This window comes from Dromiciops gliroides, chromosome 2 (assembly GCF_019393635.1).
Source record: "Dromiciops gliroides isolate mDroGli1 chromosome 2, mDroGli1.pri, whole genome shotgun sequence".
Classification (NCBI taxonomy): Eukaryota; Metazoa; Chordata; class Mammalia; order Microbiotheria; family Microbiotheriidae; genus Dromiciops; species Dromiciops gliroides.
The window spans coordinates 385,859,934-385,887,190 of record NC_057862.1 but is presented as its reverse complement, the minus strand read 5'-3'; the positions used below and the strand labels follow the sequence as shown (position 1 = coordinate 385,887,190).

General features: G+C 43.7%; 1 protein-coding gene across 1 annotated transcript; it reads left to right on the top strand.

The window, feature by feature from the left end:
• Positions 1-986: 986 nt before the first annotated feature.
• On the top strand, positions 987-27,171 carry STKLD1 (serine/threonine kinase like domain containing 1). The gene is made up of 16 exons (XM_043985205.1): positions 987-1,092; positions 3,450-3,554; positions 4,018-4,088; positions 5,935-6,050; positions 9,324-9,442; positions 10,437-10,600; positions 11,813-11,943; positions 16,189-16,272; positions 17,892-18,008; positions 19,770-19,907; positions 20,391-20,519; positions 22,067-22,195; positions 22,298-22,426; positions 23,536-23,676; positions 26,287-26,366; positions 26,848-27,171. The coding sequence occupies exons 1-16, from the start codon at positions 1,078-1,080 to the stop codon at positions 26,929-26,931; spliced, it is 1,752 nt and encodes a 583-aa protein (XP_043841140.1). The 5' UTR covers positions 987-1,077; the 3' UTR covers positions 26,932-27,171.
• Positions 27,172-27,257: the final 86 nt, after the last annotated feature.

Sequence of the window (27,257 nt, the reverse complement as noted above, 5' to 3'; positions counted from 1 at the left end):
GGACATGGGAAATCCATTCTTTCTCAACACCTCTGTGTAAGAGGACAAGAAAACAAAGGGCAGTCATCCCCCATGGGTTTTGGAGGCAGGAGCTTCAGAACGAGGCTCCCTTGGCATCTCTTATCTGCTTATGTACAGGTCATTTGGGTGCAGGTCAAGGGTTCATTTGAAAGAGAGACTATTTCTAAAGTGCCCTTGTGAATCTTCCTTTCCCTTTCCCTTTCCTGTCCATCCCTGTCTCCCCCCCCCCCCCCCAGGTCTTTATATTTTAATCTCTCTGTCTCCTCTCTCTGTGCCTCTCCTTTCTTAATATCTTGATCTCTGACTCTTTCTGTCTCTATCCCTTATACATGTAGTTGCCAGTTTAGTAAATGACTTGGGGAGGCGGGGATGAAGCAGGGGATTGCGGTTAGCAGGGAACATCTAGAATTTGTTTCCATTTTGGTCTGGTAAGGAATACTACGCAACTGCTTTTAGCTTCCTTTTCTGTTTCCTCCCCCATAGATGATGCCATTGTTGAAACTTCAGCACTTGCACATCTCGACCTACCAAGAAATCTTTATCACGTGGAACAGAAGGGTAAGGGCAAGCTAGTTCCCTAAGCATCCCCAAAGGTCAAAGTCCTGGACCTTTTGCCTGACTGATTTAATATTTAATGGGTTGTGTGGACCAAACACATCCAATGCAAAGTACACTTCCTGGGTCCTGGAAGCCAACCAGGGGAAGGGCAAAATATTGTGGGACTTTGTTCTTCCAATCTTAAGCTTTGATCTTTATCATATGCTAAATTGGGGAAGGGGGAGGGGCAACAGGACAGTTAGTGGGTTGGCTGGAGGCACTCTGCCACGTTTAGTGTCCTGCACTCCTAGAGGCCACGGAGTAAGTAGCCCTGTTCTGGATATCCCGAAAAGGGTACTAAATAAAGGTCTCTCAATCAGGATAAACAATGAAGAGCTCTGGCTCCACCCTAGTGAGTCTAGGCGGGCTTCTGGGAGGAAGTGGCTTTTGTGGATAGTTTTGAAAGAGAGGAACAGTAAACCAGGCTCCTCCGGAAGGCTTCTCCCAGAAGCCCCATTTATGGAGAGCACCCAGGTCAGCCAGATCTTTATTGTCTTTATTCCTCGAGGTCCTGGCTAAACTCTGGACTTTCTTTTCTTAAACTAGTAGCCCTCTAGTTCAACCACACCCTCCCATCTCAACCCCTGCCCCCCTTACCACTTTCCTTTATATTCTATCTTTCCCCATTAGAATGTAAGGTTCTTTTTTTTTTTTTTGGGGGGGGGTTTGCGGGGCAGTGGGGGTTAAGTGACTTGCCCAGGGTCACACAGCTAGTAAGTGTCAAGTGTCTGAGGCCGGATTTGAACTCAAGTACTCCTGAATCCAGGGCCGGTGCTTTATCCACTGCGCCAACTAGCCGCCCAGAATGTAAGGTTCTTGAGGGCAGGGATTGTCTTTCTGCTTATATTTATATTTACAGCCCTTAGCACTGTGTCTAACACTATGTGGATTGATTGACTAGACTTAGCTGAGGGGGCATTTTCCAGCATTTGATATCTGAGACTCCCTATCTCTCCCCCCTCCTGCCCCTGCCCCCAACAAAACTATAGACCACTCAGTTGCCAAGACTGAATGCAAGGTTCCGAATCCTTTCTGCTTTTACCTCATGTTAACTTTTTAAAAATATATATTTTTGTTATGAACTTAAAAGCCTCAAAAAACTAATTCAGGTCAAAATATAAAGAATAGAAAAGGGGATTGTATCTAAAACCTTTAACTTCTGTTACATATACGTACTGTTTGTTTTTTAAATGTATCTTAAATTTTTTTTTATAATTTAATCTTTTTTGTTTGTTTGGGTTTTTTGGGGGGTTTTTGCAGGGCAATGAGGGTTAAGTGACTTGCCCAGGGTCACACAGCTAGTAAGTGTCAAGTGTCTGAGGCTGGCTTTGAACTCAGGTCCTCCTGAATCCAGGGCCAGTGCTTTATCCACTGCGCCACCTAGCTGCCCCAAATGTATCTTAAATTTGAGGAAGGAGTAATGGAATGGAATGAGCCTACTAAATATAGCACCTATTATAAGCCAGGCACAGCGCTAAGCTCTTTATAATTATCATCTCATTTAGACCTCACAACAACCGTGAGAAATAGGTACTATTATTATCCTCACTTTTTAGTTGAGGAAACTAAGGCAGACTGAGGTTAAGTGACTTGCCCAGGGTCACACAACTAGTAAGTGCCTGAGACTGGATTTGAACTCAGATCTTACCAACAACATTTCTCCTGATCTCCCTTTCCAGCTGGAAGCCCCTTTGAGCCTCTTATTGAAAACTAGATTAAATAAAATATTTCCTACCTAAGTTTGGACAGATGATCAATGACTCAGTGAATTATCTTTTATGTTGTACTGCAGAGCAGAAGGCTGTTAGGAGAGGAGCTCTGGACTGGGAGTCAGAAAACATGAGTTCAAGTCCCTATCCTGCCATTAGTTGTCCCAAAGTCATTTCCCCTTTCTGGGTAAAAGGGTTGGACAAGATCAGTATTTCTCAAAATGTGTTGCAAGTAACCCTGAAACACCCCAAGTTTATTATTGTTTTTAATAATCCTCATGTTGATTTTTAATGTCATTTAAAATAGTAACTTTAGAATATTTTGCTAAAAAGGTCCTGCCAAAATTTTGTTCAACCTGAAGGGTTCTACCACTGAGGAAACATTTGAGGACCACTGGACTAAATCAAGGAGCTCTTAATTTTTAGTTTTTTGGTTTTTTTTTTTCAGTGAGGCAATTGGGGTTAAGTGACTTGCCCAGGGTCATACAGCTAGTAAGTGTGTGTTAAGTGTCTGAGGCCAGATTTGAACTCAGGTCCTTCTGAATCCAGGGCCGGTGCTCTATCCACTGAGCCACCTAGCTGCCCCTTATTGCTAACTGAGTTTTAAAATAAATGCTTGTTTGACTGACCAATTTATTTTCCACTGGGAGCCCTAGCAAGCTTGGGAGAGTGAGTCATGGGGAAGAGAGGTGTGTGGTTGCAGCAAATGGTTTACTGATAAACTTTTGAGCTCTACCAGAGGATCCTGAGGAACTGCATAGTACAATGGAAACGGTCTTGGAGTCAAAGGACCTAGGTTCAAATCCCACCTCGGACATGTATTACCTGTGTGACTTTGAACAAGTCACAACCTCTCTAGGCCAATTTCAAATGCTGGGTTGGATTAGATGGCCTCCAATGGTCTTCCTTCCACCTCTAGATCAGTGATCAGCTAAACAAAACAGTTGCAAAGATTCCTTCCATCTCTAAGATCTCTTCCAGTTCTGAGATTCTGTGATCAAAGGCCTATTATAAATATAAGCTGTATCCCAGATGGTAGATAGCATGGCTGGACTGATATTAAAATACCCACTCCCCAGACTACTAGGGATAACTCTAAACTAGGGATAATCTCTCATGCAGATTTCATCTCTCTTTCTTTGCCTGGTGATGAGATACTCAAAGAAAGGAAGCTTAAATGACCTAATTGCGGCACACAGAGACCTAAAGAAGAAAATGGACCTTATGGTAAAACTCTTTAGAGGAGCTAGTCCTAAAGGAGGCCCACTGGAATCCCTCGTTTTCCTTCTTACTTGGCCTAAACACTGTAAACAGGGAAAGAGGAGCCCTCTGTGGGGTGGGGGTATCAGGCTTGGCAAAATTTGGCCCCGCCCTGCCATCGATGAAGTTAAACCATGCCCATCTCTAAAATGGGCATCATGGACACTGTTGTGCTTGTTTTGCAAATTGCACCAATGTCCTGAGTAGTCCTCATACCCTTAGAATCCTTTGAGCTACATTACAGGGATTCATTACAGAAAAAGGAGTCACTTCTTTTGGTTCTTCTATTTTTTTTTCCTCGTTAGCTCTTGTCGGTCCTCAGATAGGTCCCACGTCTCCTAGCTGGTGTAGACATTCTCCTGCCTGAAGACAGAGGGAAGGCCTCTCCAAAGGTTCTAATAGCTCTGTGATTCTATGGATTCTTTCCCAGATAATGGAAAAATTCCTGGGCCAGGTATTGGATGCTGTGGAGTACCTGCATCGGATGAATGTGATTCACAGGTGACTGGGAATTCTAGACTTTATATAAATGGCTCCTTTCTTACTAAGTAATAATTCTCATTTCTAGGGCCCTTTAAAGTTTACTTTCCTCGCAATGATCCTGTAAGGCAAGTAATTAAGCTATTATTATCCGCAGAGAGGTCAAGGGATTGCCCTGGGGTTGCAGTTAGTCAGTATCTTGAACACAGGTCTTTAAACTCCCCAGATCAGCTTTTTATAATGGCACATGCTGCCTCTTTCTTCCTGAACTATGTGACTAACCCATAGGTAAGAGAAGTTGGGAGAAGAGCCAGAGTGTGAAGGAGTCAGGGAGATTGGGTCAATTCCATGATTATCTGGGCCCAGCCTAGCAGAGAAGAGCACAATTGCTGGTAATTCATTTGTTTCAGTGGAAAAACCACTGAACAGCAGAGAAGCTCTGGGAAATAGGCGGAGAGGCAAAATGTCATCAATGTAACCTTTGCAACTGGGCTCTTTTCTTACTCCTGCATAAAAGTGAACAAGACACGTGTGGGCTATTCTAAAGTACAAGATGCCAGATAACAAGAATCCAGGGAACTCGATTAAGCCATGTTTGTAATCTCTGCTCTCTGCTCCGTGAGACAGTATATAATTTGAGGTTTAGAGATATTTATTATCTGTATTTAGAGATCTTTAATATTCCTGACTGATACTTTTCTTCCTTGGGTAAGTCACTTTATTCCTCTGGGCCTCAGTGATCTCTTTCTGTAAAATGAAGAGGTAAGGATAGGTTCCCTTCAGCTTGAAAGTCTTGGAAGGGGAAGGGAATAGAAGAAGCATTTATCAAGCACCTACTAAGATGTTCAGTCTTTTTTTACAGTGGCTTCCCACTCTTCCTGACCCCATTTAGGATCTTCTTAGCAAAGATAAAGGAGTGGTTTGCCATTTTCTTCTCCAGCTCATTTTACAGATGAGGAAATTGAGGCAAACAGGGTTAAGTGACTTGCCCAAGGTCACACAGCTAGTAAGTGTCTGAGGTCAGATTTGAAATCAGGTCTTCCTGACTCCAGGTCCAGTGCTCTGTGCACTGGTGGTGCCACCTAGCTGCCCCCAGGCACTCTACTGAGTTTGTACAAATATAATTTCATTTGATCCTCACAACCCTGAGAAGTAGGTGCTATTATTATCCTCGTTCTACAGTTGAGGAAAGTGAGGCAAACAAGTTAACTGCTTTGCTCAGAGTCACATAGCTCATAAGCATCTGAGGCTGTGATTTGGCCTCAGAACTTCCTTTCTCCAGGCTTAGTGCTCCATCTACTGTGCCATTAGCTAGCTACCTCTTTGGAACCTAAATTTTGTAAGAATGGAAAAATATGTGAGTTCTATGGCAGAGAGAGCTATTAGCCTAATGGAAATTTTTTTTTTTTGAGAGGCAATGGGGGTTAAGTGATTTGCCTAGGGTCACACAGCTAGTAAGTGTTAAGTATCTGAGGCCTGCTTTGAACTCGGGTCCTCCTGAATCCAGGGCCAGTACTCTAGCCATTGCGCCACCTAGCTGCCCCCAATGGGATTTTAAAGGGAAGGGATATGAGTATCTGGTTTGAGGGTCAAGGTGCGAGGGTGGGGACTGGTGAGCCTTTGCTGCTGCTCTTGATGCTTTGTTACCTGCACTGAGAACCAGTTTAAAGATAGCATCTGGGGGCAGCTAGGTGACGCAGTGGATAAGACCACCGGCCCTGGAGTCAGGAGTACCTGAGTTCAAATCTGGCCTCAGACACTTGACATTAGCTGTGTGACCCTGGGCAAGTCACTTAACCCCAATTGCCTCACTTAAAAACAAAACAAAACAAAACAAAAAAAGATAGCATCTTTATTCTTATTTTAGGAACATCAAACCGTCCAACATCATATTGATAGACGAAAGCTACTGCATGCTGGAAGACTTGAGTGTGGAAACTCTGATGCTTGATGAGGCCAAGTGGAAGATCCGAGCCCTAGAAGGTAGTTTGGCCTGGACTCCAGTGGTTTTGTAAAGCAATGTTTAGCATTTTCAAAAGCTGCAGGGCACTTCTCTGTTGTCATTCAGAATGGAATCAGACTGGGTTAGGGCAAACTAAAGTAACCTTTAATTCCATTGCCTCTTCCAAATTCTTAAGAGTTGGCAGTGCTAAAGTGTACACAGCCTCTGGGGCAGGGCTTTGGGCACAAAGTAGATGCCTAGTTTATTGAGTCAATGAATGAAGCATCTAGAACATGAGGTTGAGTGCTATATACATATCCAGCTCACCAGACACAACCTTAACCACACCAAAAAGTACAAACAGATATGACAGCTGATCCGTTACTGCACATGTGTAAATTACGACATCAACATTACACAGATTCAGAGGCAGCTTTATGTAGAAGAAAGACTCCTGGGTTTGGAGTCAAAGACTAGGACTCCAATCCTAGTTCTGCCACTTATTACCTAGGAGACCATGGGAAATTACTGCCCCTTTCTGGGGCTTAGTTTCAAAGCCCTCCATGACCTAATCCCCTCCTACCTTTCTAGTGGTCTTATACTTTACTCCCCAACACACACTCTTCGATCCAGTGACACAGGTCTCCTGGCTATTCCATATACAACACCCTCCACCTCTCAGTTCTGGGTGTCTTTTTCAGGCTGTCCCTCATGCCTGGAATGCTCTCCCTCCATTTCTCTTGTCTACTGACCTCTCTTGTTTCCTTGAAGTCTCAACTAAAATCCCTCTTCCGATAGGAAGCCTTAACTAACTGCTGTTAATTCCAGTGCTTTTCCTTTTTTAGTTATTTGTATGTGTGTGTATATATATATATATAGTTTTATATATACATATATAGTTATATGTATATATATTTGTTTGCATGTTATTTTCCCCATTAGAGAAGGGACCTCTTTTTGTATCCCCAGAGCTTGGTATAGTGCTAGCACATAGTAGGTACTTGATAAGTGTTTATTTATTGATTGATCTGTAAAATGGAGAGGTTGGGCAGGATGTCCTCTGAGGTCCCTTCCAGCTCTAGATCTAATGATTTGGGCGAGTGGCGGGGCAATGAGGGTTAACTGATTTGTCCAGGGTCATACAGCTAGTAAGTGTCAAGTGTCTGAGGCCAGATTTGAACTCAGGTCCTCCTGACTCCAGGGCCAGTGCTCTTATCCACTGTGCCACCTAGCTGCCCCTGCTTTCCTTATAATTATGGTTGCATTGGTTTTGTTTGTACAAAACCTTTTTATTTTTACATAATCAACATTATCTATTTTACATTTTGTAATGCTCTCTATATCTTCTTTGGTTATAAATTCTTCTCCTATCCATCAATCTGGCAGATAAACTATTCCATGCTCTCTCTCTCTTTTTTTTTCCCCCTGGGCAATTGGGGTTAAGTGACTTGCCCAGGGTCACACAGCTAGTAAGTGTTAAGTGTCTGAGGCCGGATTTGAACTCAGGTCCTCCTGAATCCAGGGCCGATGTTCTATCCACTGTGCCACCTAGCTGCCCCTTCCATGCTCTCTTAATTTCAAGCAATCTCTTTTGAACCCCCAGAGTACTACCACCATGGGCAGTAGCCAACAAATTCCTAACTTTTTAGAGAGGCTGTTTAATAATGTTTTAAAAGTCATGCCCAACTCTTTCCAATGCTTTTTGGGGTTTCTTGGCTAAGATATTGGAGTGGTTTGCCATTTCCTTCTCCAGCTCATTTTACAGATGAGGAAAATTAGGCAAACAGGGCTAAGTGACTTACCCATAGTCGCATAGGCTAGTGTCTGAGGAAGAAGAGTCTTCTGGTTTCAGATCTGGTGCTCCTACATTGTCCTACCCGGCTTCCCCTTTTAGAGAAGGGGTCATAGCAAATGCAGTTCTGGGTAATTTGCCTCAGGGAAACATCGCAGGTCTGGTGAAATTCTAAAGAAGAACAGCCTAGCTGATAAAGGGGGAAAGGCTAACAAGTGGGCCCACAGGATTTGAAGCATGAATTCAGTAGTGTTAGGCAGTTTAGTTTTAATCAGAACATCAATCAATTAGCATAAGTACTAGGTACTTTGTTGGAACCTGAGGATACAAAAACACAAGTGACCTAATTCCCATTCCCAAGGTGTTTGAACAACAAATTATTTCCTTCCTGTCTTAAAGAGGCTCTTATCATAGATCCCAGAATGGGCCCACAGGATTTACATATCTCACAACAAGGCTCCATTAATGGAGCTCTGTAGAATAACAAGACTTAGCAGAAAGCCACGATACCACTCCCATTGCTGAAAATGTTTCTAGAATTCTAGGATCTATAGTTGGAAGGATGCTAAGAGTGCATCTAGTCCAACTCCCCTGTTTTACAGATGGGAATACCATCGTCCAGGGAGGGGAAAGGACTTAGCTGCCCAAGGACACAAAGCTGGTTTGTGGCAGAGCCACACAATAGCTAATGAATGCATGGAACACAAGAAGTAGTATAGACTGGAATTAATAACAATAACTACGGGGGCAGCTAGGTGGTGCAGTGGATAAAGCACAGGCCCTGGATTCAGGAGGACCTGAGTTCAAATCCGGCCTCAGACACTTGTCACTTACTAGCTGTGTGACCCTGGGCAAGTCACTTAATCCTCATTGCCCCACAAAAACAAAACAACAACAAAAAAACCCCACAACCCCCCAACTCCCCCCCAAGAACTGATTACTAAATAATCAATAATGATGGCATGAGTAATAACAAATGAAGTATGAAGGGCTGGGATTATTTCTTTCACAGATGAGTCAACTAGTCCAGAGTTGTAAAATGACTAGTCCAGGGTCACGTGGCCAGTAAGTGGCAGAATATATTCTCTTTTCATAATGTCTATAACAGCTTAGTAAAGGAAATGGGATATCTGAGAGATGTCTCTAACCTTTGACATTGAAAATAACACCAGGCAGGATGGTCATGTCCTTTCACAATATGTGTCCCAATTCACCAATATGTTAATGATCAGATTAGAGTAGATCATTTCCAAGATACCTTCTAGCTCTAACTTTCCAGGATTCGATGACAGGGGGGATTCCAGGCTGGTTAGACCATATCTGACTCATTGTGGCAGTGCTGATGTCTATCCACCTAGCCCCACCCCAGCTTTCTTCCCGAAGGCAAGTATGATGTGGGTTGGCATCTTCTCCTCAGGTGTTTCTGGCGTGGGGCATTCCCAGCAGACTAGGTCAGTTCCAAAGCCAATTCAAGAGCTGGCCAACAGAACTAACCCTGTTTTCCCAAACTTGCCCCTAACAGACCCAAACCACAAGTCCTGGATGGCTCCTGAAGCTCTTGAGTTCGTATTCAGTCCTAAATCTGACATCTGGTCTCTTGGCTGTATTATCCTGGACATGGCCTGTTGTTCTTATACAAATGTGAGTCCTCCCACAAGCCTTCTCCTCTTCTTCCCATTTTAGATCTTCCACTAGAGAGAGGAAAGCAGATGGTGAGCAGAATAGCTGCTTTGGGGCTTCACCAAACACCACTTGTCCTGTCAGGCTTTAACTGAAGGATGAGGCTCTGGGCAAACCCTTGTCCTGTGCACTTGAAGAACTGAGTCATTCCTTTCTTCCTTCCCCATCCCCATCCCCATCCCCAAAGTTTTCTCCTGTCCCATTTGCCATACTGACAGGGTCTTGCCCAGGCTCCCCATATGCCTCCCCCTCTATGCCATGTTCATTCTGCTGGTCACCCTTCTACCCTTTGCCTGTTTTTGCCTGGCAAGATCCCATCCATCATTCAAGGACCATCCCAAACGCTGCCTCCTCCAAAAAGTTTTCCTAGAATCCCTCAGCAGGAAGTACTTCTCTCCCTTCTCTGGACTCCTTTGCCTTCTCTTGAGGCATTCATTGTAAACTGCCTTCTGGTATAACAGGGTGAATGAAGTTGTGCAGATGGTGTCTGACAAGGGCACAGAGTACAGTGGGATTATCACTGCTACTGAGAGCTGGGACCACATCTTATTCCTCTACCAACATCCCCTGAGCATAGTAGTCACAAAAAAAATTTTTTTGTTAAGGGTGTGAATAGATAGATCCCTTCCATCTCTACTATTCTTGGTTCTCTGTTCTGATTCCATGTTCTAAAGTCCATTTTACTCTTTTTTTCTTTTTCCGGTGGGGCAATGGGGGTTAAGTGACTTGCCCAGGGTCACATAGCTAGAAAGTGTCAAGTGTCTGAGGTCAGATTTGAACTCAGGTTCTCCTGAATCCAGGGCTGGTGCTTTATCCACTGCACCACCAAACTGCCACCCCCCCCCCACTCTACTCTTAACATTCTTGGCTCTACATTCTAAGATTTGGTGTTCTAAGGGTCTTTCATGTCCCATGAGTCTATGAAAATGAATGAATTTCCTTTTTCTCTTCTCAGAGAGCTGATGCCTTGGCTCTGCGTGAGACAATTCGACAGCATCCTAAAAAGCTGCTCAAAGCACTGGAGAAAATCCGGAAGCATGAAATAGCCAAAGCTAATGGCATTATTGATGTTTTGACAGCAATGCTTCGTATTAATCCTGAAGACAGAATACCAGCAAAGTGAGATTTGAGTTTTTGTTTAAAAATTTCACTTTATTTTTCATGATGTGCAAGCACTTTGAAAAAAAATCAGTAAACAGGTACAGGGTACCATCATTGTATATAGCACATTCACCAAGAGAGCTAATGAGATCCTAGGGGACATTCATAGAGGTCTTGTGTCCAGAGAGAGGGAAATATTAGTTTCATCTCATTCCTCCTTGCTATTGTGTCCAGTTCTGGGTATCACATTTTAGGAAAGGCATTGATATGCTGCAATCAATCCAGAGAAGGGGTATGAGGATGCTGAGAGGACTGGAGATGATGCTCGACAAGAATCTGTACCAGGAATTGGGGTTGCTTAGCCTAGGAAGGCGAAGATTTAGGTAGAATGGGATAAATGGTTGGCAAGTGGAATACAGATCAAACTTGTCCTGTTTGGTCTCAGAGGGTAGAGCTAGGAACAATCAGTGGAAGGCACAGAGGGTCAGTTTTAGATTGGGTGAAAGGAAACATTTACTATCAATCATAGCTGTTAAAAATAGAAATATTAAAATATTAATTTTTGTAGGAATTAGAGATTATAGAAAATAAGGGGAAAATAGAAAAAAATAGGGTTGCCTTGATAGATAATGAGTCCCTCTGACAGGAGGTCTGCAAGCACGAGCTAGATGGCCACTTGTCAGAGATCCTGGATGACAGCCTTCTGCTCAGATTTGATTAGATGCCCTCTGAGTTCCCTGCTCCATCTAAGATTCTGTCATTCTTTTTTTTTTTTTTTTGCGGGCAATGAGGGTGAAATGACTTGCCCAGGGTGACACAGCTAGTGTCAAGTGTCTGAGGCTGGATTTGAACTCAGGTTTTCCTGAATCCAGGGCTGGTGCTTTATCCACTGCGCCACCTAGCTGCCCCTGATTCTGTGATTTTAATGTAGAGCTTTAAGACCTGCGACAGGGGGGGAGGAACCCTGAGTTCCATTCCCGACTTCACCATGAACTAGCTATAAGAACTCGAGCTTTCTGGGCCTCAGTTTTCTCATCTTTAAAATAGAGATGATAAAACTTAACCTGCTTTCCAGGGCTTGGTGAGGCTCCAGCTGGAGACTATGTGTAAAAATGTTTGGTAAACTGTAATCTATCCTATGTGGGCTTGTATTGATCATTAGTTATTCTAATTGTTATTTGCCCATAGTAGGTTCCTGTCTTCATCCTTTCTCCCCTTTTGCTTTTTCAGGGATCTGATACATTTGCCCTTCATGAGAGACTGTTTGTTGGCTTCTGGCGTACCTCTGTCTATAAGAAAGCACCCACTGCCTACATCTATCACTGAAACCCTGTTGCAAGGAGGACTCCCAAGTGTATTAGGTTACTGGACAATCAGGGAACAAAAGGGATAGGTGTTGTTAGGGAATGAGCAGGACCCATCGATGGTCTCCATCAAATGACTTGGAGACATGCAGATGGAGGCCACAAGGCCTCCTCTACCCACTCCCCAAGCTGTAGTGCATGTCCTTTCCTGCTCCGTGCTCTCTAGATGCAGCTGGTTTCAGGTCTCATCCATAACCCCTTCCCATGTGAGACCTATGGTCTAAAAGGAAGCCAAGGGAAACAACTGCATGGGAGCTATATGCTCAGACCCCTACCTTCAAAGGATTCTTTTGGAAGTGATGGAGGTCAGTTTGGAAAGGAGTAGAGACTGGAGGCAAGGGACTAGTTAGAAGAACATTTCAATAATGCAATAGAGTAAGTAATGGGGGCATGCACTAGAGTAGTGGCAGTGTGATTGAAGAAGAGGGGATAGACAAAAGACATACTGTGCTGGTCAGAATCAATAGGGTTTTTTTGTTTTGTTTTGTTTTGTTTTGTTTTGTTTTGTTTTGGTGGGGCAATGGGGGTTAAGTGACTTGCCCAGGGTCACACAGCTAGTAAGTGTCAAGTGTCTGAGGCTCAGGTCCTCTTGAGTCCAGGGCTGGTGTTTTATCCACTACACCACCTAGCTGCCCCCAGAATCAATAGGTTTTGACAACTGATTAGATTAGAGGAGTGCAGGAAGCTTCACAAAGCTTTCCCTACCCTGATCTCAAGGTATAGTCCGAGTCCTTTCCTGCCCCACAGTAGGGGCAATGAAAGGGAAGAATCAAAACATGACTTTCAGAACTTGAGCACAAGTGACTAGGAGGATGGTGGTGGTATCAACAGAAATAGAAGCTGGGAGGAGGGGTAAGTTTAGAGGGGAAGATGATAGGTTGAGTTCTGAACATGTTGAGTTTGAGATACCTGTGGCGCATGTTCAGCATTCATTGGTGATGGCAGGCTGGAGTTTAGTGGAGTGATTGGAGATGAATATGTAGATCTGGGAGTGATTGGCAGAGAGGTATTAATTGAAGTCATGGGAATGGATACAATCCCCTAGAGTGAGGTTATAAAGAGGAAATACAGACAGTGATGTCAGATACTCACAAAGTGAAGGAATAGATCAGGGAAGGAGACTAAGAAAGAGGAGGCAGCCATGTAGGAGGAAAACCAGAAGAGTGAAGTGTCATGGAGGACAAGGGATAAAAGAGTCTCCAAAAAAGGGGTGGTTAAGAATTTCAAATGCTGCCAAAAGTCAAGAAGCATGAGGATGAAGGCGACTTAATTAATCGTCCTATAGCACAGTTCTGATTGTGCTTCTGCCTTATCCCAACGCCCTCGGTGGGGGGTTGTTGTTTAGTATATAACTCAAACTCCTGTGCCCATCACTGAAAACCTTCCATGCACTGACCCCCACCTGCCTTTCCAGTCTTCTCTCCCAATGCCCCTTACATATCTCTTCTACCTTAGCCAGACTGAACTTCTCATTGTCTGTCTCTTCAGCACACCCTGAGCTGTCTTATCTCTGTATCCTTGCTCATACCATACTCTCCCCCCACATTATCTCCTCTTGCTGAAATCCTACCCATTCTTCAAAGTCCACATAAATCCCATATCTCCTCTCTGTATGTGGGGCTGAGCTGGTGAGTCAGAGTGCCGCATTTACTGACATGTAGGACTCAGGTAAGAAGCTACTGTTCTCTTACCAGATGCTATTTCTCCTAAGTCATACCATGAGAAATTGAACTGACAGTAAGTAAGCTGACCGGCCTGCGTTTGATTCAGGCTAAGTGTGAGAGAGGCAGCTAGGTGGTACAGTAGATAGAGCACTGGCCCTGAAGTTGGAAGGACCTGAATTCAAATCTTACCTCAGATACTGTGTGACCCTGGGCAAGTCACTTAATCCCAATTGCCTCAAGCTCTGGGGCCAGCTCCAGTCATCCTAATGTATATTTTGCCACTGGACCCAGATGGCTCTGGAGGAGAAAGTTAGGTTAGGTTGGTGACCTTGCCCAGTCCTCCCTCACTTAAATCCAATTTGTTGCAAGCCCCCAGTTCAGTTTGCTAAGGAATTCTTCCCAATGTTTGTGATCTTTTCTATAAATGGCCAAATCCCTGGGCTAGAAGTTTCATTCTATAATCATCTAAACCAGCGGTTCTCAAATGTTTTGGTCTCAGGATCCTTTTACGCTCTTAAAAATTATTGAAGACCTCAAAGCACCTTTGTTTATCTAGGTTAGCTCTATCAATATTTTCCAAATTAGGAATTTAAAAAGTTATAAATCCATTAAAATAACAATAATTGGGACAGCTAGTTGGCTCAGTGGATAAAGCACCGGTCTTGGATTCAGGAGTACCTGAGTTCAAATGCAGCCTCAGACACTTGACACTTACTAGCTGTGTGACCCTGGGCAAGTCACTTAACCCCAACTGCCTCACCAAAAACAAAACAAAACAAAAAACTCCCCCAAATAACAATAATTAAATTATGTGTTAACATGATGAAAAATAGCTATATTTTATAAAACCAAAAGATTGAGTGAGAAGAGTTTTACGTGGTTTTACATATTTTTGCAAATCTCTTTAATATCTAGTTTAATAGACAACAAATGGATTCTCGTATTGCTTTCTGCATTCAATCTAATGGGATATGTTGTTCTGGTGGAAGTATATGAAGAAATCCAACCTCACACAGACATGTAGTTGGACAAGAGAATCTTAATAGGCAAATAACATATTAGTATTATTATCATGAAAATAGTTTTGACCTCAAAGAGTCTCTGAAAGGGTCTTAGAGAGGTCCAAGGGCCCAAGAACCACACTTTTGAGCATCATTGATCTGCCTCTATCCTCTCTGCAGGAGGCGGTGGGAGCAGGAGTTGAATGCTGGACCATGATGAGTTGTGTGTCTTGCTGTTCTGCTCTTCCTCACACATGACCCTTGATCTCTTCTCCACGTACCTTTGCATGTGCTGCACCCCAAGTTAGGAACCTACTGTCGCCTTACCTCTGCCTGTAGAATCCCTTTTGCCTTCAGAGCTTAACTCAAGTTCTCCCATCTCCATGAAGCCTTTCTTGATGGACATTCTTCCCCCCAACCCCAGCTGCTAGTGCCTTCCCATTATATCTAGTTTGTGCATATTTTGAATATTTTTCTGTGTAAATCAGGGATTCTTTTTTTTTTTTGGTGGGGCAATGGGGGTTAAGTGACTTGCCCAGGGTCACACAGCTAGTAAGTGTCAAGTGTCTGAGGCTGGATTTGAACTCAGGTACTCCTGAATCCAGGGCCGGTGCTTTATCTACTGTGCCATCTAGCCACCCCTTAAATCGAGGATTCTTAACCTTTTTTGTGTGTCATGCACCCTCTGACAGTCTGGTGAAAGCCATGGACTGTTCTCAGAATAGCATTTTTAAAGTATACAAAGGAAACCAATTGTATCAACATACAGTTATCAGAATATTTTAAAAAACAAGTTCACAGACTTCAGGTTTGTTCAGGTTAGGAATTCAGGTTAAGAATGGCTGAATTATGTATTTTCTTCTTTGAATAATTGCAATCTTTTTGAGAACAGGAACTGTTTCAATTCTGTCACCATTCTTATCACATAAGTACTGGTTGATTGTCTGATTCTGCTTTTGCCTCGCAATACTAGCTGTAGTACTCTTTAACACCCCCTCTCAAGGCAAGCTCCCATCTACCATAATTGTCCTCATGGAGTTTCTTGAAATAGAAATTGTGAGCTATAAGAGATCATAGCTAGAAAGAAAGAAAAATACAGCTTGGTGGATTTCACTTATAAACTTATAGCATGTTGGAGTTGGAAGAGGCCTTAGAACATTGAAGGTTAGAAGCAGGAGGGACCTTAGAACATACTATATCAGAATTAGAAAGGACCTTGAAGATTATCTAGTGCAATGCTTTCATTTTACAGGCCAATAAATTTATTTTACAGATGGGGAAACTAAGGCCCAGAGAGGGAAAATTACTTGCCTAAATTTATAACAGGCAGTTAGGATCAAACTTGGGACTAGAGTTAAAGTCACTTGTAAGACACTACTACGTTAGAGGGGAAACAAGACAAAACCAAGAACCTGGAAGAGATCTGTGACCGGTTACGGTAGATCTTTGCTGAAAGAGTGATTTTTTTTTTCTATATGGAGATTTCAAATAGGAGATAAACAAAGTCTTTAGTTTCACTAAAACTCACCTTCCTGGGGAATCATGAATAAGAATTTGCACCGTTCTGTTTTGTGCAGAGGTCATGAATTGCTTCTTGGACAGACCTGAGGTGCAGATCAAGGCGTTAGAAAAACTTTTGGTGTTAGTTGATGAGGATGAAGGTAAGGGCCCTTCCTTTTACCATAAGCCTTCATCTTTCCCCCCAACTCTGCTCAGCAAAGATCACATAGTGTGAGTTATAGAGGACTACTGAACAAAAGAACATTGTATAATATGCTAAGCTTCACCAGGGTTTTTCTTTTTCTTTTCTTTCTTTTTTTTTTTTTTGGTGAGGCAATTGGGGTTAAGTGACTTGCCCAGGGTCACACAGCTAGTAAGTGTTAAGTGTCTGAGGTCAGATGTGAACTCAGGTACTCCTGACTCCAGGGCTGGTGCTTTATCCACTGTGCTACCTAGCTGCTCCACATGCTTGGTTTTTTCTTAACCCATCCTATCCTTTGGGGCAAAAAAGTCCCATAAGTTAATTCCGAATGTGTAAAACAGAATGAACTTTTATGCATTTGCATATTATCTCTTTCACGTTTCAGTGGGATGTATGAGGGGAGTGGTATGAAGGGATTGGAGGAGATCAGTGAGAATATGAGAGAATGGTCCTATTTTCCTTTTCCCATCTCTGAAAATGACTATCAACTTTAGCAAAACCATCAATACACTGAACATACCTGGCCATCTAGACAACATTTGGACCCTGTGGCATGGGCAATAGAACCCCAGAAATATAAGAACAATGTAAGTTTGCCATGTAAGAAATGCCTGGAATCATGTAAGCCTGCTTCAACTTGTTAGGTGGCACAGCGGATAGAGTGCTAGCCCTGGAGTCAAGAGGACCCAAATTCAAACCTCACCTCACTCATTTACTGAGGGGCAGCTAGGTGGCACAGTGGATAGAGCACTGGCCTTGAAGTTGGGAGGATGTGAGTTCAAATCTCATCTCAGACACTTATCAGCTGTGTGGCCCTGGGCAAGTCACTTAACTCCAATTGCCTCAAAAACATCCAAGGCCATCTCCAGTCATCCTGACATCTATCTTGTCACTGGACCCAGATGTCTCTGGAGGAGAGAGTGAGGTTGATGACCTTGTAAAGCCTTCCCTCACTTAAATCCAATTCAGTACAAGTCATGACATCACCTTGATGTCATCATCCTCTTTGAGAACAAGGGCAAACAACAATGGATATGATTTCCATAATCACCAGGCTCTTAGGCTGCCTCAGCCTCCCCTCTCATCTGGCATCTCTTTGACTGTTTTCAGAGCCTGAGCTGTGGTTTGAGCACAGTCCGGGAGGAGGGGAACTTCTTCTCTCAGTGGGAAGCTGAGGGAGTAGGAGGATTGTTTCTCAAAATCGGCCTTTTTAAAAAAGTTGGCTGGGGCAGCTAGGTGGCGCAGTGGATAAAGCACCGGCCCTGGATTCAGGAGGACCTGAGTTCAAATCTGACCTCAGACACTTGACACTTAACAGCTGTGTGACCCTAGGCAACTCACTTAACCTCCATTGTCCTGCAAAAAAAAAAAAAAAAAAGTTGGCTTATTTAACTGGACTAGCTTCTGAAAGGGTTAGTGGTGGCCCTGCTGCCAGAGTAAAGCCCATGTGTAAGCTGGGGAAAACTATTTATAGCTTTGAAAACTATTCACAGGCATTCTTCTAGTTCTGGAGGGCCTCCCTGGGCCTGTGTGTGGTCCTTCCCCAGCCTTCATCCCCTCCCCTCTCTCTTTGCCCAGATCTGCCATGGATTTTGGATATGGTGGAACCGGTAACAAACATCATTCTGAACCACCAAAATATTCCCCAAATCCAGATGTGTGCCTGCAAGTTGCTGTTCAAAATTCTGAGCAAAGGTATGATGTCCACCAAGAGCTACTTTCCCTTCTCTTTCCTTTCAACTCTACCCTGCTTTGTTGGGGCTGGCTGCCCTCTGACTGGTCTCACCAAGAAATTGATGCTGAATGGATGGCACAGAAGGGCATAAAGGCAGCCAGAGCTAGGGCAGCAAAGTGACTCAGCTATTCAGGTCCACTGGCTCCTCTAAACCTGTCTACCTTGTTTTCTGGCCAGCAGCATATTGGCTAGATGATGAGATGAGTTCAAATCCAGTCTCAGACACTTACTAGTTCTGTGACTCTGGGCAAGTCACAGTTTCTCTAACTGCAAAATGGGGGAAATAATGCCTACCTCCCAGGGTTGTTGTGAGGAGCAAATGAGATAATATCTGTAAAGCATAGTGCCCATCACGTAGTTAGCACTTAATAAAATCCTTGTTCCCTTTTCTACACCCAAGGGACTTTGTCCACCAACTTCCTATCTGCCGACTTAGTCCTGGAACAAGGTATTTGTGAGTTCTAGCCAAAGTTCCTGCCCCTTTGTGGTGCCATCTGTGGGAGGTTTTGAGCCCTCCCTGTAAGATAGGTGACATCACCAAATCAATCAATCGATATTTATTAAGCGTCTATTTATTATTAAGCATTTATGAAGCATCTCTGTTGGTTTCTGGGGATACAAAGTAAAAAAATGAAACCATTTCTGCTTTGGAGATTACATCCCATTGGGGGAATACCTACATCGCTGAAGAGTGGAGATTTATATTATATTGTCTTATATTAAAAATAGGGGGGTCAGCTAGGTGGCGCAGTGGATAAAGCACCGGCCCTGGAGTCAGGAGTACCTGAGTTCAAATCCAGTCTCAGACACTTAACACTTACTAGCTATGTGACCCTGGGCAAGTCACTTAACCCCAATTGCCTCACTAAAAAAACCAAAACAAAACAAAACAAAAATAGGGGCAGCTAGGTGGCACAGTGGATAGAGAGCACCGGCCCTGGATTCAGGAGGACCTGAGTTCAAATCTGGCCTCAGACACTTAACACTTACTAGCTGTGTGACCCTAGGCAAGTCACTTAACCCCAATTGCCTCACCAAAAAAAAAAAATGCATTTTATAAAAAATGCAAACCCAAAGTGTACATCCCCATGAATGTGGCATGGGCAGATGCTTGTTTTGTTTATCCCCAGTTCTGGCTCTGCTACCTGACCTTGCTGGTCTTCACCGTGCTCTGTTATGCCCTTATATGTACTGAGCCCCCTATTACTGACTCAAAGTCAGTCCCTGGGTCCTTGTACCTGCAGATTCTGCTGGCCCCTACTTTGGCTTCCCAGCCTGGACCATCTTACACCACGATTGCTCCTCACCTGTGGCCCAGAGTGATAGTGTCAAGGGGATCTACTGTACCCACCCACTAAAGGCAGGAAAGAAAGTTGAATGAACAGTACTTCAGCCAGGAAGGGAGATGCATCAGGAGGATGGAGAGGCAGGTAGGATCTGATAGAAGAAACCTAGAGCTCTAGTTCAGGAGACCTACAGTCTGCTCCTAACTCTGCAGCTCAGTCACTGAATGACACTGGGCAAGTCATTTCCCTGTCCTAGGTCTCAGTTTTCTCATGTGTAAAATAGAGCTAATGATTCCTCCCTGCCTACCTCAGAGGACTGTTGGGAGGACATAATGTGGTTGGAGATCTTAATGTAAAGATTAAATTACTCTATGAATGTAAGGTAGAATTATTGTATTAAGCAATTAAAATGCTCTTTCCATTTACTCTGGGCAGCCCTTACATACCACCCAGATAATGTGCCAGCTGAAAAATATGTCGCCGATGCCCTGCTATCCACCTTGCGAAATTATTCCACAGATGAAGAGTTGCTGTCTATAGTCTGCCAAATGCTGATGATTATTTCATCCAATGGTAGGACTTCCCTCCATCCCTGTTTCTACTTCTGTCTCTTCCCACAGAGTACTCTAGGAAAATGTGCAATGGTTTTCTGCTTGTGTTTCGATCAGAATGTGTTTCACATAGCATACTGGGGCTGACGTTTCTGAGGCCTTTGGCAGGGGAGGCATGGTACAGCAGGGCAGTGGAGTGGAAAGAGCTCTGGGTTTGGAGTCAGGAGCCTTGAGTTTGAATATCAGCTGGGCCCCTTTGTTCCTGCATTTCCTAGGTCATTTAACTGAAACACTCAGCTTCTTCTCTTTAAAGAAGGTAGACAAGGTGATCTCTGAGGTACTTTCTAGCTCGCATTCCTAGGAGCCCAAGGCCTGATTGGGCTCCTATGATGTGATGCTCTTGTGCTAGTTACCATGGGAGAGCAGACAAATCACTGGACTTAGTCCCTGACCTCAAGCAGTTTTGGGGCAGCTAAGAAACCCTTTTTATGTCTGTCCTTGTTAGAAGCTTCGATGGAGCACCTCCAGAATCTCTGTACATTTACTGACATCAATGAGTGCCTGAATAATTTCCCGCATAATAAGGATATCTGCTTATCTTGTTTGGGCCTCCTGTGGAGCCTCACAGTGAATGGTGAGTAGTACCCTTAAGCTCTGGACTTGGCTCCTTCCACTAAACTTTCTTTCCCCCTCTCTCCCCAATTGTCTCCTCCCTTGAGGGCCAGGGCTAACTGAGAAGCTTCAAGAGTCTTTCATTTTCTTGTCCCTGGGCACATCAAGATAAACCAAGCTCTGTAACATGTCTTCTTCATCCATTTGTCCATTCCATCTTGTACCAAATGCTATGGAAATGAGTCATTCCCAATAGTATTTATCCTCACCATTTCCTACTTATGGCCCCTTATAATCAATGGATTGAATTTCTTAAGGCACCTGGGCCGACTTAGGGGGCAGTCTGTGGCCCAGGGAATAGAACAAAACTGATCAGTCCCCATGAAGATCAAACTCATGACTCTGGTCAAGTGAGGGCTGACCCAGATGCTTAGGCCTTTGTTGTGTATCTGTGGCCTGGCCTTCTCTTTGGCTAGCTTTGGACCTGAGTCTTGGAGAAGAGTTGTCATGGTGAAAGAGGAAGAAAACATGAGTGAGTCTGTGTGTCTGTGTATATTGGAGTCACGGCACAGAAACCTCACCTCTAAAAATGGGGATGATGGGGACGTCGGGCGGGGGGGGGGGGCAGATGATCCTTGCCTGCTTCGTATGAAGATCAAATGAGATAAAGCATAATATGTGGAAGCCACTTTCAAAACTGTACACATTTGGAAAAACTGGTGTCATTAGGAAGGGGAGTAACTTCACATTTACATTGCCAATAGCCTTCTTTATATGTGTGATATTTCCGTTTAAACTGACAAGTCCAGTATTTGTTAAGTAATTACCTTAAGCAAAGCCCTGAGTTGGTTTAGAAAGATAGTATGGTGTAGTGGGCTAGGTGTCGAGGTGGATGGAGTGGGGGACCTGGAATCAGGAAAACTATTATTTGAGTTCAAATGTGAGACCCTGGGAAAGTCACTTAACCTGTTTGCTTCAGTTTCCTCATTTGTGAAATGAGCTGGAGAAGGAAATGGCAAATCACTCCAGTATCTTTGCCAAGAAAGCCCCAAATGGGGTCACGGAGTTGGACATAACATAACAACAGTGAGCTTAGAGTCAGAAGCCGTCAGTACCTGGTTTTTAGGCCTGCTCCTAATAGTTATGTGACTATAGGTAAGTCTCATCACGGCTCTCATCCTCAGCATCTTTATCTGTGAAATGGGTTTGTTGTTCAGTCGTGAACATGGGGGTGATAAATGCCTCTATGATCTACCTTACAGAATTCCTCTGAAGACCAAATGAGGGAATGCAGGGGAGGTGTTTTGCAAACCTCAAATGCTATATACACAGTATGTGTTAATGTTTTTCTGTATTTGCACGGGGCTAATCAACCCATGAGAAGAGAAGCCTGCCTGCCTTTCTTCAGATAACTCTCACACATCTGAAACAAGGCAGTATAAGCGACTGAACCCTATGGTTTGGAGGATGGGGAAGGAGAATCACAAGCTCTCTGCATTTCCACAAATCTTTAGTGACTGCTCCCAGGTCTTGAAACTACATACTTAATGTAACCTCTCATCCACTCAGCTGTCCTGGCAGACAAGACACCCCTAAAGGAGGCTGTGCAGCTCATCTTGAAGATCTTGGACATCTACTTCAGTGATGGAGACAGAGCAGAATCTGCCTGCTCTGCCCTCTGGGTACTGTCCTTGCAAGGTGAGGGCTCGTGCAGGCAGCTACCGTGGCATGAACTAGGGGGAGCTGGGTTTGGTCCACGCTCAGCCTATGACCACTTTGTCTATATGGGTTCTGTGACAGGCTGCATAGAGGGTGCTGAATTTGAGCATGTGACGTTTCTGTTGCTGAAATGTATCCAGCTGCATATGCAAAGACCTGTCTTGGTGAATAATGCCTACCTGGGGCTGACCAGCCTGGCAAGGATGTCAGGTGAGAGCCCTGGGTGGGTGGGTGAGGGCAGCGAGTACTCCAGTCACTAGGGGCCTGCTGAGCTGGGACAGACTAAGCTTTCTATAGAGATCTTCCCCCACTTGAGGGATTAGGTTGAGGGACTAGATGATGCTGAAGATTTTTTTTCCCCATTTCTAAATTCTATGATCTTTCCTCTTGACTAGTGAAGAGATTCATGTCCAACTTATCAGGCCATAAAGACAAATGATCTCTACCCCTGGGCTACCCTTCCAGGCCTATCAGGATCACTGCCAGCAACTGATAGCCACAATGAGACATAACAGCCCCACAGTGCTCTTACTGCCAAATGTTGCTATCAAGAGCAGGTCTGGCCTTTGGCTGTGACCACCCACCTCATGTTATTTCAATGGCCCTAGAAAACACCTTTGCAAAACGGTTGGCTGATTCCTTTCATTATGGGGAGGGAGAGGAAAGTAAGAACAATAAAGCCTTTGCTTTCTCAATGACAGGTCAGCCTTCAAATGCAAATCCAATAACTATTACTGACTAGCTATGTGACCTTGTAAAAACTACTTCCTCTCTGGGCCTGTTTCCCTATTTATAAGACAAAAGAGCTAGACTAGATAGTCTTTAAAGTTTCTTCCATCTCTAATGTTCAGATTCTAGATAATGGCAGCTTATATTCACACACTGTAGTGAATAACTGCTATCATTATTATGGGAAGTAAGTCCAGGTAAGATGGACCAGGGCAGAGATCAGGAGAATCCTGAGAGGTGTGATACTGAATGGCAAGATCACTGGGCTGAGAGTCAGTAGGCCTCGGTTTTAATTCTAGCTTTTCCACTTGAGTCATTTTCCTTGGGCAAATCCCTTCCACTTTCTGGGCCTAGTTTTCTCACCTGTTAAATGAACAGATTGGATTTTATCTCCGAGATTCCTATTCACCCCTGAGATTCTTTAAAATCCTGGATGCCAAAAGAGAAGTGTACTCAGGGTGAAGAAATAGCCCAGAAAGGGAGACTATTACTGAAGGCAAGCCTTGCTACTTTGCTGAGATGACCCTGTGGTCATACCCTCATGGAACGACCCATATGTGTCTTCAAGACATTCTCATTCCTTTCTTCAGAGCTGGCAGCCTTTCGGATGGTGGTGATTGATGAGGAAAGTCCTGGTATATCCTTGATCAAGGAAACTTACCAGGCACACAGGGATGACCCAGAGGTGGTGGAGAACATGTGCATGCTGCTGTCAGAGCTTGTTTTATACGGTAAGTTCCTGGCTTTCTTGTTTCCTTTCTCCCTGATGGCAAAGAAGCAGAAAAGAAATGCCCCCATGCTCCTACTGACAGGGTAGAGCATTAAATGAGGAAATCCATACCTGTGGCACCATCAGACCAGATAGCCAGCAGATGGCAGTGTCCCATCCAGTGACTCACCTTAGTAGGGGAGCACCAGACCTTGGACCACAGCAAGTCTCCAGTTTCTCCTCTCTCCATTTTATCTTTTTTTTTTTCTCTCGAAGCAATGGGGATTAAGTGACTTGTCCAGGGTCACACAGCTAGTAAGTGTCAAGTATCTGAGGCCAGATTTGAACTCAGGTACTCCTGAATCCAGGGCCGGTGCTTTATCCACTGCGCCACCTAGCTGCCCTCATTTTATCTTGAATAAGCTACTAAGCTCTTCCTCAGGATGCACAGCTCTTGCTCAAAAACCTTCAATAGCTCCCCACTGCCTATAAGATAAGGCTAAATTCCTTAGTGTTGAAGGCCCTCACCACATGGTTTCACTTTATTTTGCCTCCATCTCACACCATTCTACACATCAAACTGGACTATTTTGCTAATCCTAAAACATGTTTCCCATTTCCTTGCTTCCATACTCTTACTTATTTTTTTTTTGGTGAGGCAATTGGGGTTAAGTGACTTGCCCAGGGTCACATAGCCAGTAAGCGTCAAGTGTCTGAGCCGGATTTGAACTCAGGTCCACCTGACTCCAGAGCCAGTGCTCCATTCACTGTGCCACTTAGCTGCCCCACCACATTCTTTTTTTTTTTTTACATATAAGGTATTTTATTTTTTCTGTTACATGTAAAGATAGTTCTCAACTTTTGTTTATACAAGCTTTACAATTTCAGATTTTTCTCCCTCCCCCCTCCCCTAGACAGCAGGTAATCTGATATAGGTTATATCTATCTATCTATATATCATATCCATATCCATATAGATAGATAGATATATACACACATATATATACACATAATAACATTAATCCTATGTCTGCATTAATCCAGTTACAAGAGAAAAAAATCAGAGCAGTGATGTAAAACCTCAAAATAGAAAAAAAAACCAACAGCACCCAAAACAAAAGAAACAGTATGGTTCAATCAGCATCTATACTCCACAGTTCTTTTTTTTTTTTTCTTGGATTTGGAGATCCTCTTCTATCATGAGTTCCCTGGAACTCTTCTGTACCATTGCATCCATACTCTTACTAATGCTGTTTCCTATACATTTGATACCCCGGTTACCATCCACTGAAAACCTACCTTTTAATCTACCTGTGGTTTCCCTGGACTTTGCAGACCTCCCTCCTCAGAAGTCGTGGCCTTCATGCACTTTCACAGATTTCTGTTGCCTGCACTGCCATGACTAGACTGGGGTGTATGGGGCATTTTAAGTACTAGCACCTCTGGTGTGTGGCCTTGCTGAGCCCTTTTCAGGGCTGCTCATCCACTTTCACCTGTGGCTTCAAGAAACTGTAACATGCAAAGTGGCTACATCTTGGTAAAACTATCTCAGCAGATGGGGCAAAACCAGGTTGAGGCTAAACAAGAGACCTCAAATCTGTCGATGAGTTAGGTGATGTCTACCTCAGGTATCCTGCACACCATGGAAAGGGTGGATAAGAGAATAATTTGTTTCAATGGCCATGATGGTCACTGGAGGAGGCTCTGTGGAGTGCTTGTTGTTGTCTGTCCTTCATTCTCCAAGAGGACCATGACATCAGGGTGATGTCATGACTTGCAGTGAATTGGATTTAAGTGAGGCAGGGCTGTGCAAAGTCATCAGCCTCACTCTCTCCTCGAGCCTTCTGAGTACAGTGGAAAGATATACATCAGGACAACTGAGATGGCCCTGGGATTAAGTGACTTGCCCAGGGTCACAAAGCTAATAAGTATCTGAGGTCACATTTAAACTCTGGTCCTCCCAACTTCAGGGCCAATACTCTATGAACCATGCCACCCAGCTGCTGTGGTGTGCTTAGAGCTTGGTCAGACACTGAAAATGCCAAGTGGGACATCCCAGTTGTTTTGACTTTTGTCTTGCCACTGGACTTGGATGACTGGAAGAGTGAGGCTGACGAGTTTGTGAAACTTTACCTCCCTTAAATTCAATTCATACACAAGTCAAAACATCACTCTGTGATAGTACTGGTCCTCTTTAAAAATGAAGGACTAGACTGGAAGCATCTGACAGAAGACCCCGAACATAGCAAGTGCTCAGTACTTTTTTAAATTGAAAAAGGGTATACCAACTCAACACACCTACAGGCACACCTTGGCAAAGGCAGTCCCCCATGCCTGGAACATACTTCACTGCCGACTCTACCCTAGACTATCTAGCTTCCTTCAAGACTGAGTTTAGGTACTACCTATCTTCTACAGGAAACCTTTCCTGATTCCTCCAGCAATTGGTGCTCTCCCTAAAATGAAGGGCTGAATTAGATAATCTGAGATTCCTCCCACTTTACCAAACTATGACTAAGAAGTATACAATGAAGACGAACACAGGAATTTAGGGTGAGGGGGGAGGGCGAATTTTCCCTGAAAACCTCTATATTGAACAGTGAAAGCTAATTTTCCCTCCTTTGTCCAACAGATGAGATTATGCCAGAGTTGTTCTCTAATAATATACATGAAATGCTGCTGGAAATTGAAGCAAGGTTTACATCAAGTGAGGTGAGTAGTCAGTGTGTATACCCTTATGCAAACCATTTGGGTACACCAATCTTTGAAGCTCTGATATTTTCTGGTTATGAAGTTGGGAGGTTGAATCTACTAACCCATCACAGATTTTAAGCTGTCAGTAATCTCCTTCTGGCTAGTTTCCTTGGTTCCCCAACACCAAGTTTGCCCTGTTATTGGCTAAAATAAATTTCAATAGGAGCAGGTAAACTTCCAATTTAAAAGATCCTATTCAATACTATGTTCATGCAACACAAAAGATCTATTTCTTCATTGTCCAGACCCCAGACCTTTGATCTCTGCAATACAGTGAACTCCTTAGTGTGATCTATCTTCCAGGCCCTGGGGCCAGTCCTCCCTGGGCTGCTTCTCATGAAATCTATTATAACCAAATTGTGTCACTGCTCTCCTACAAATCTTCCCTAATATTTTGTGTCCTTGTATGGAGAAGTCAAACTTTGTTTTCTACTTCTAGGAGCTCCTAAAGCTTGCGACCAAGACAATTAAGAAAATGGACAAGTCACTTCCTAAAGCAAGGTCAGAAAAGACTCAGAAATGAAGAAATACAAAAGGCCATCAAGGAAAACTTCTGTCCTATCATGAGACATTGTACTTGTGCCATCTTGTGTTTAACTGGGAAGAAATAAGACCCTGCTCTTTTATCACCACATATTCAGCCAGCGAAAGGGCTGCTTTTCCTTAGTTGTATAGATTTTTGGAAGAACTCTTAGCCCTAAAAGCAATCTATGTCTCTGACAAGAGTTCACAGATACATAATAAAGAGGAATACTGAATTTCACCTATCTTTAGCTTGTATACATTGATAAACTTTTGGCTTTGGTTTGGATTCAGGGCTCAAAGGAAATTCTGGTCAGTATTCTGACC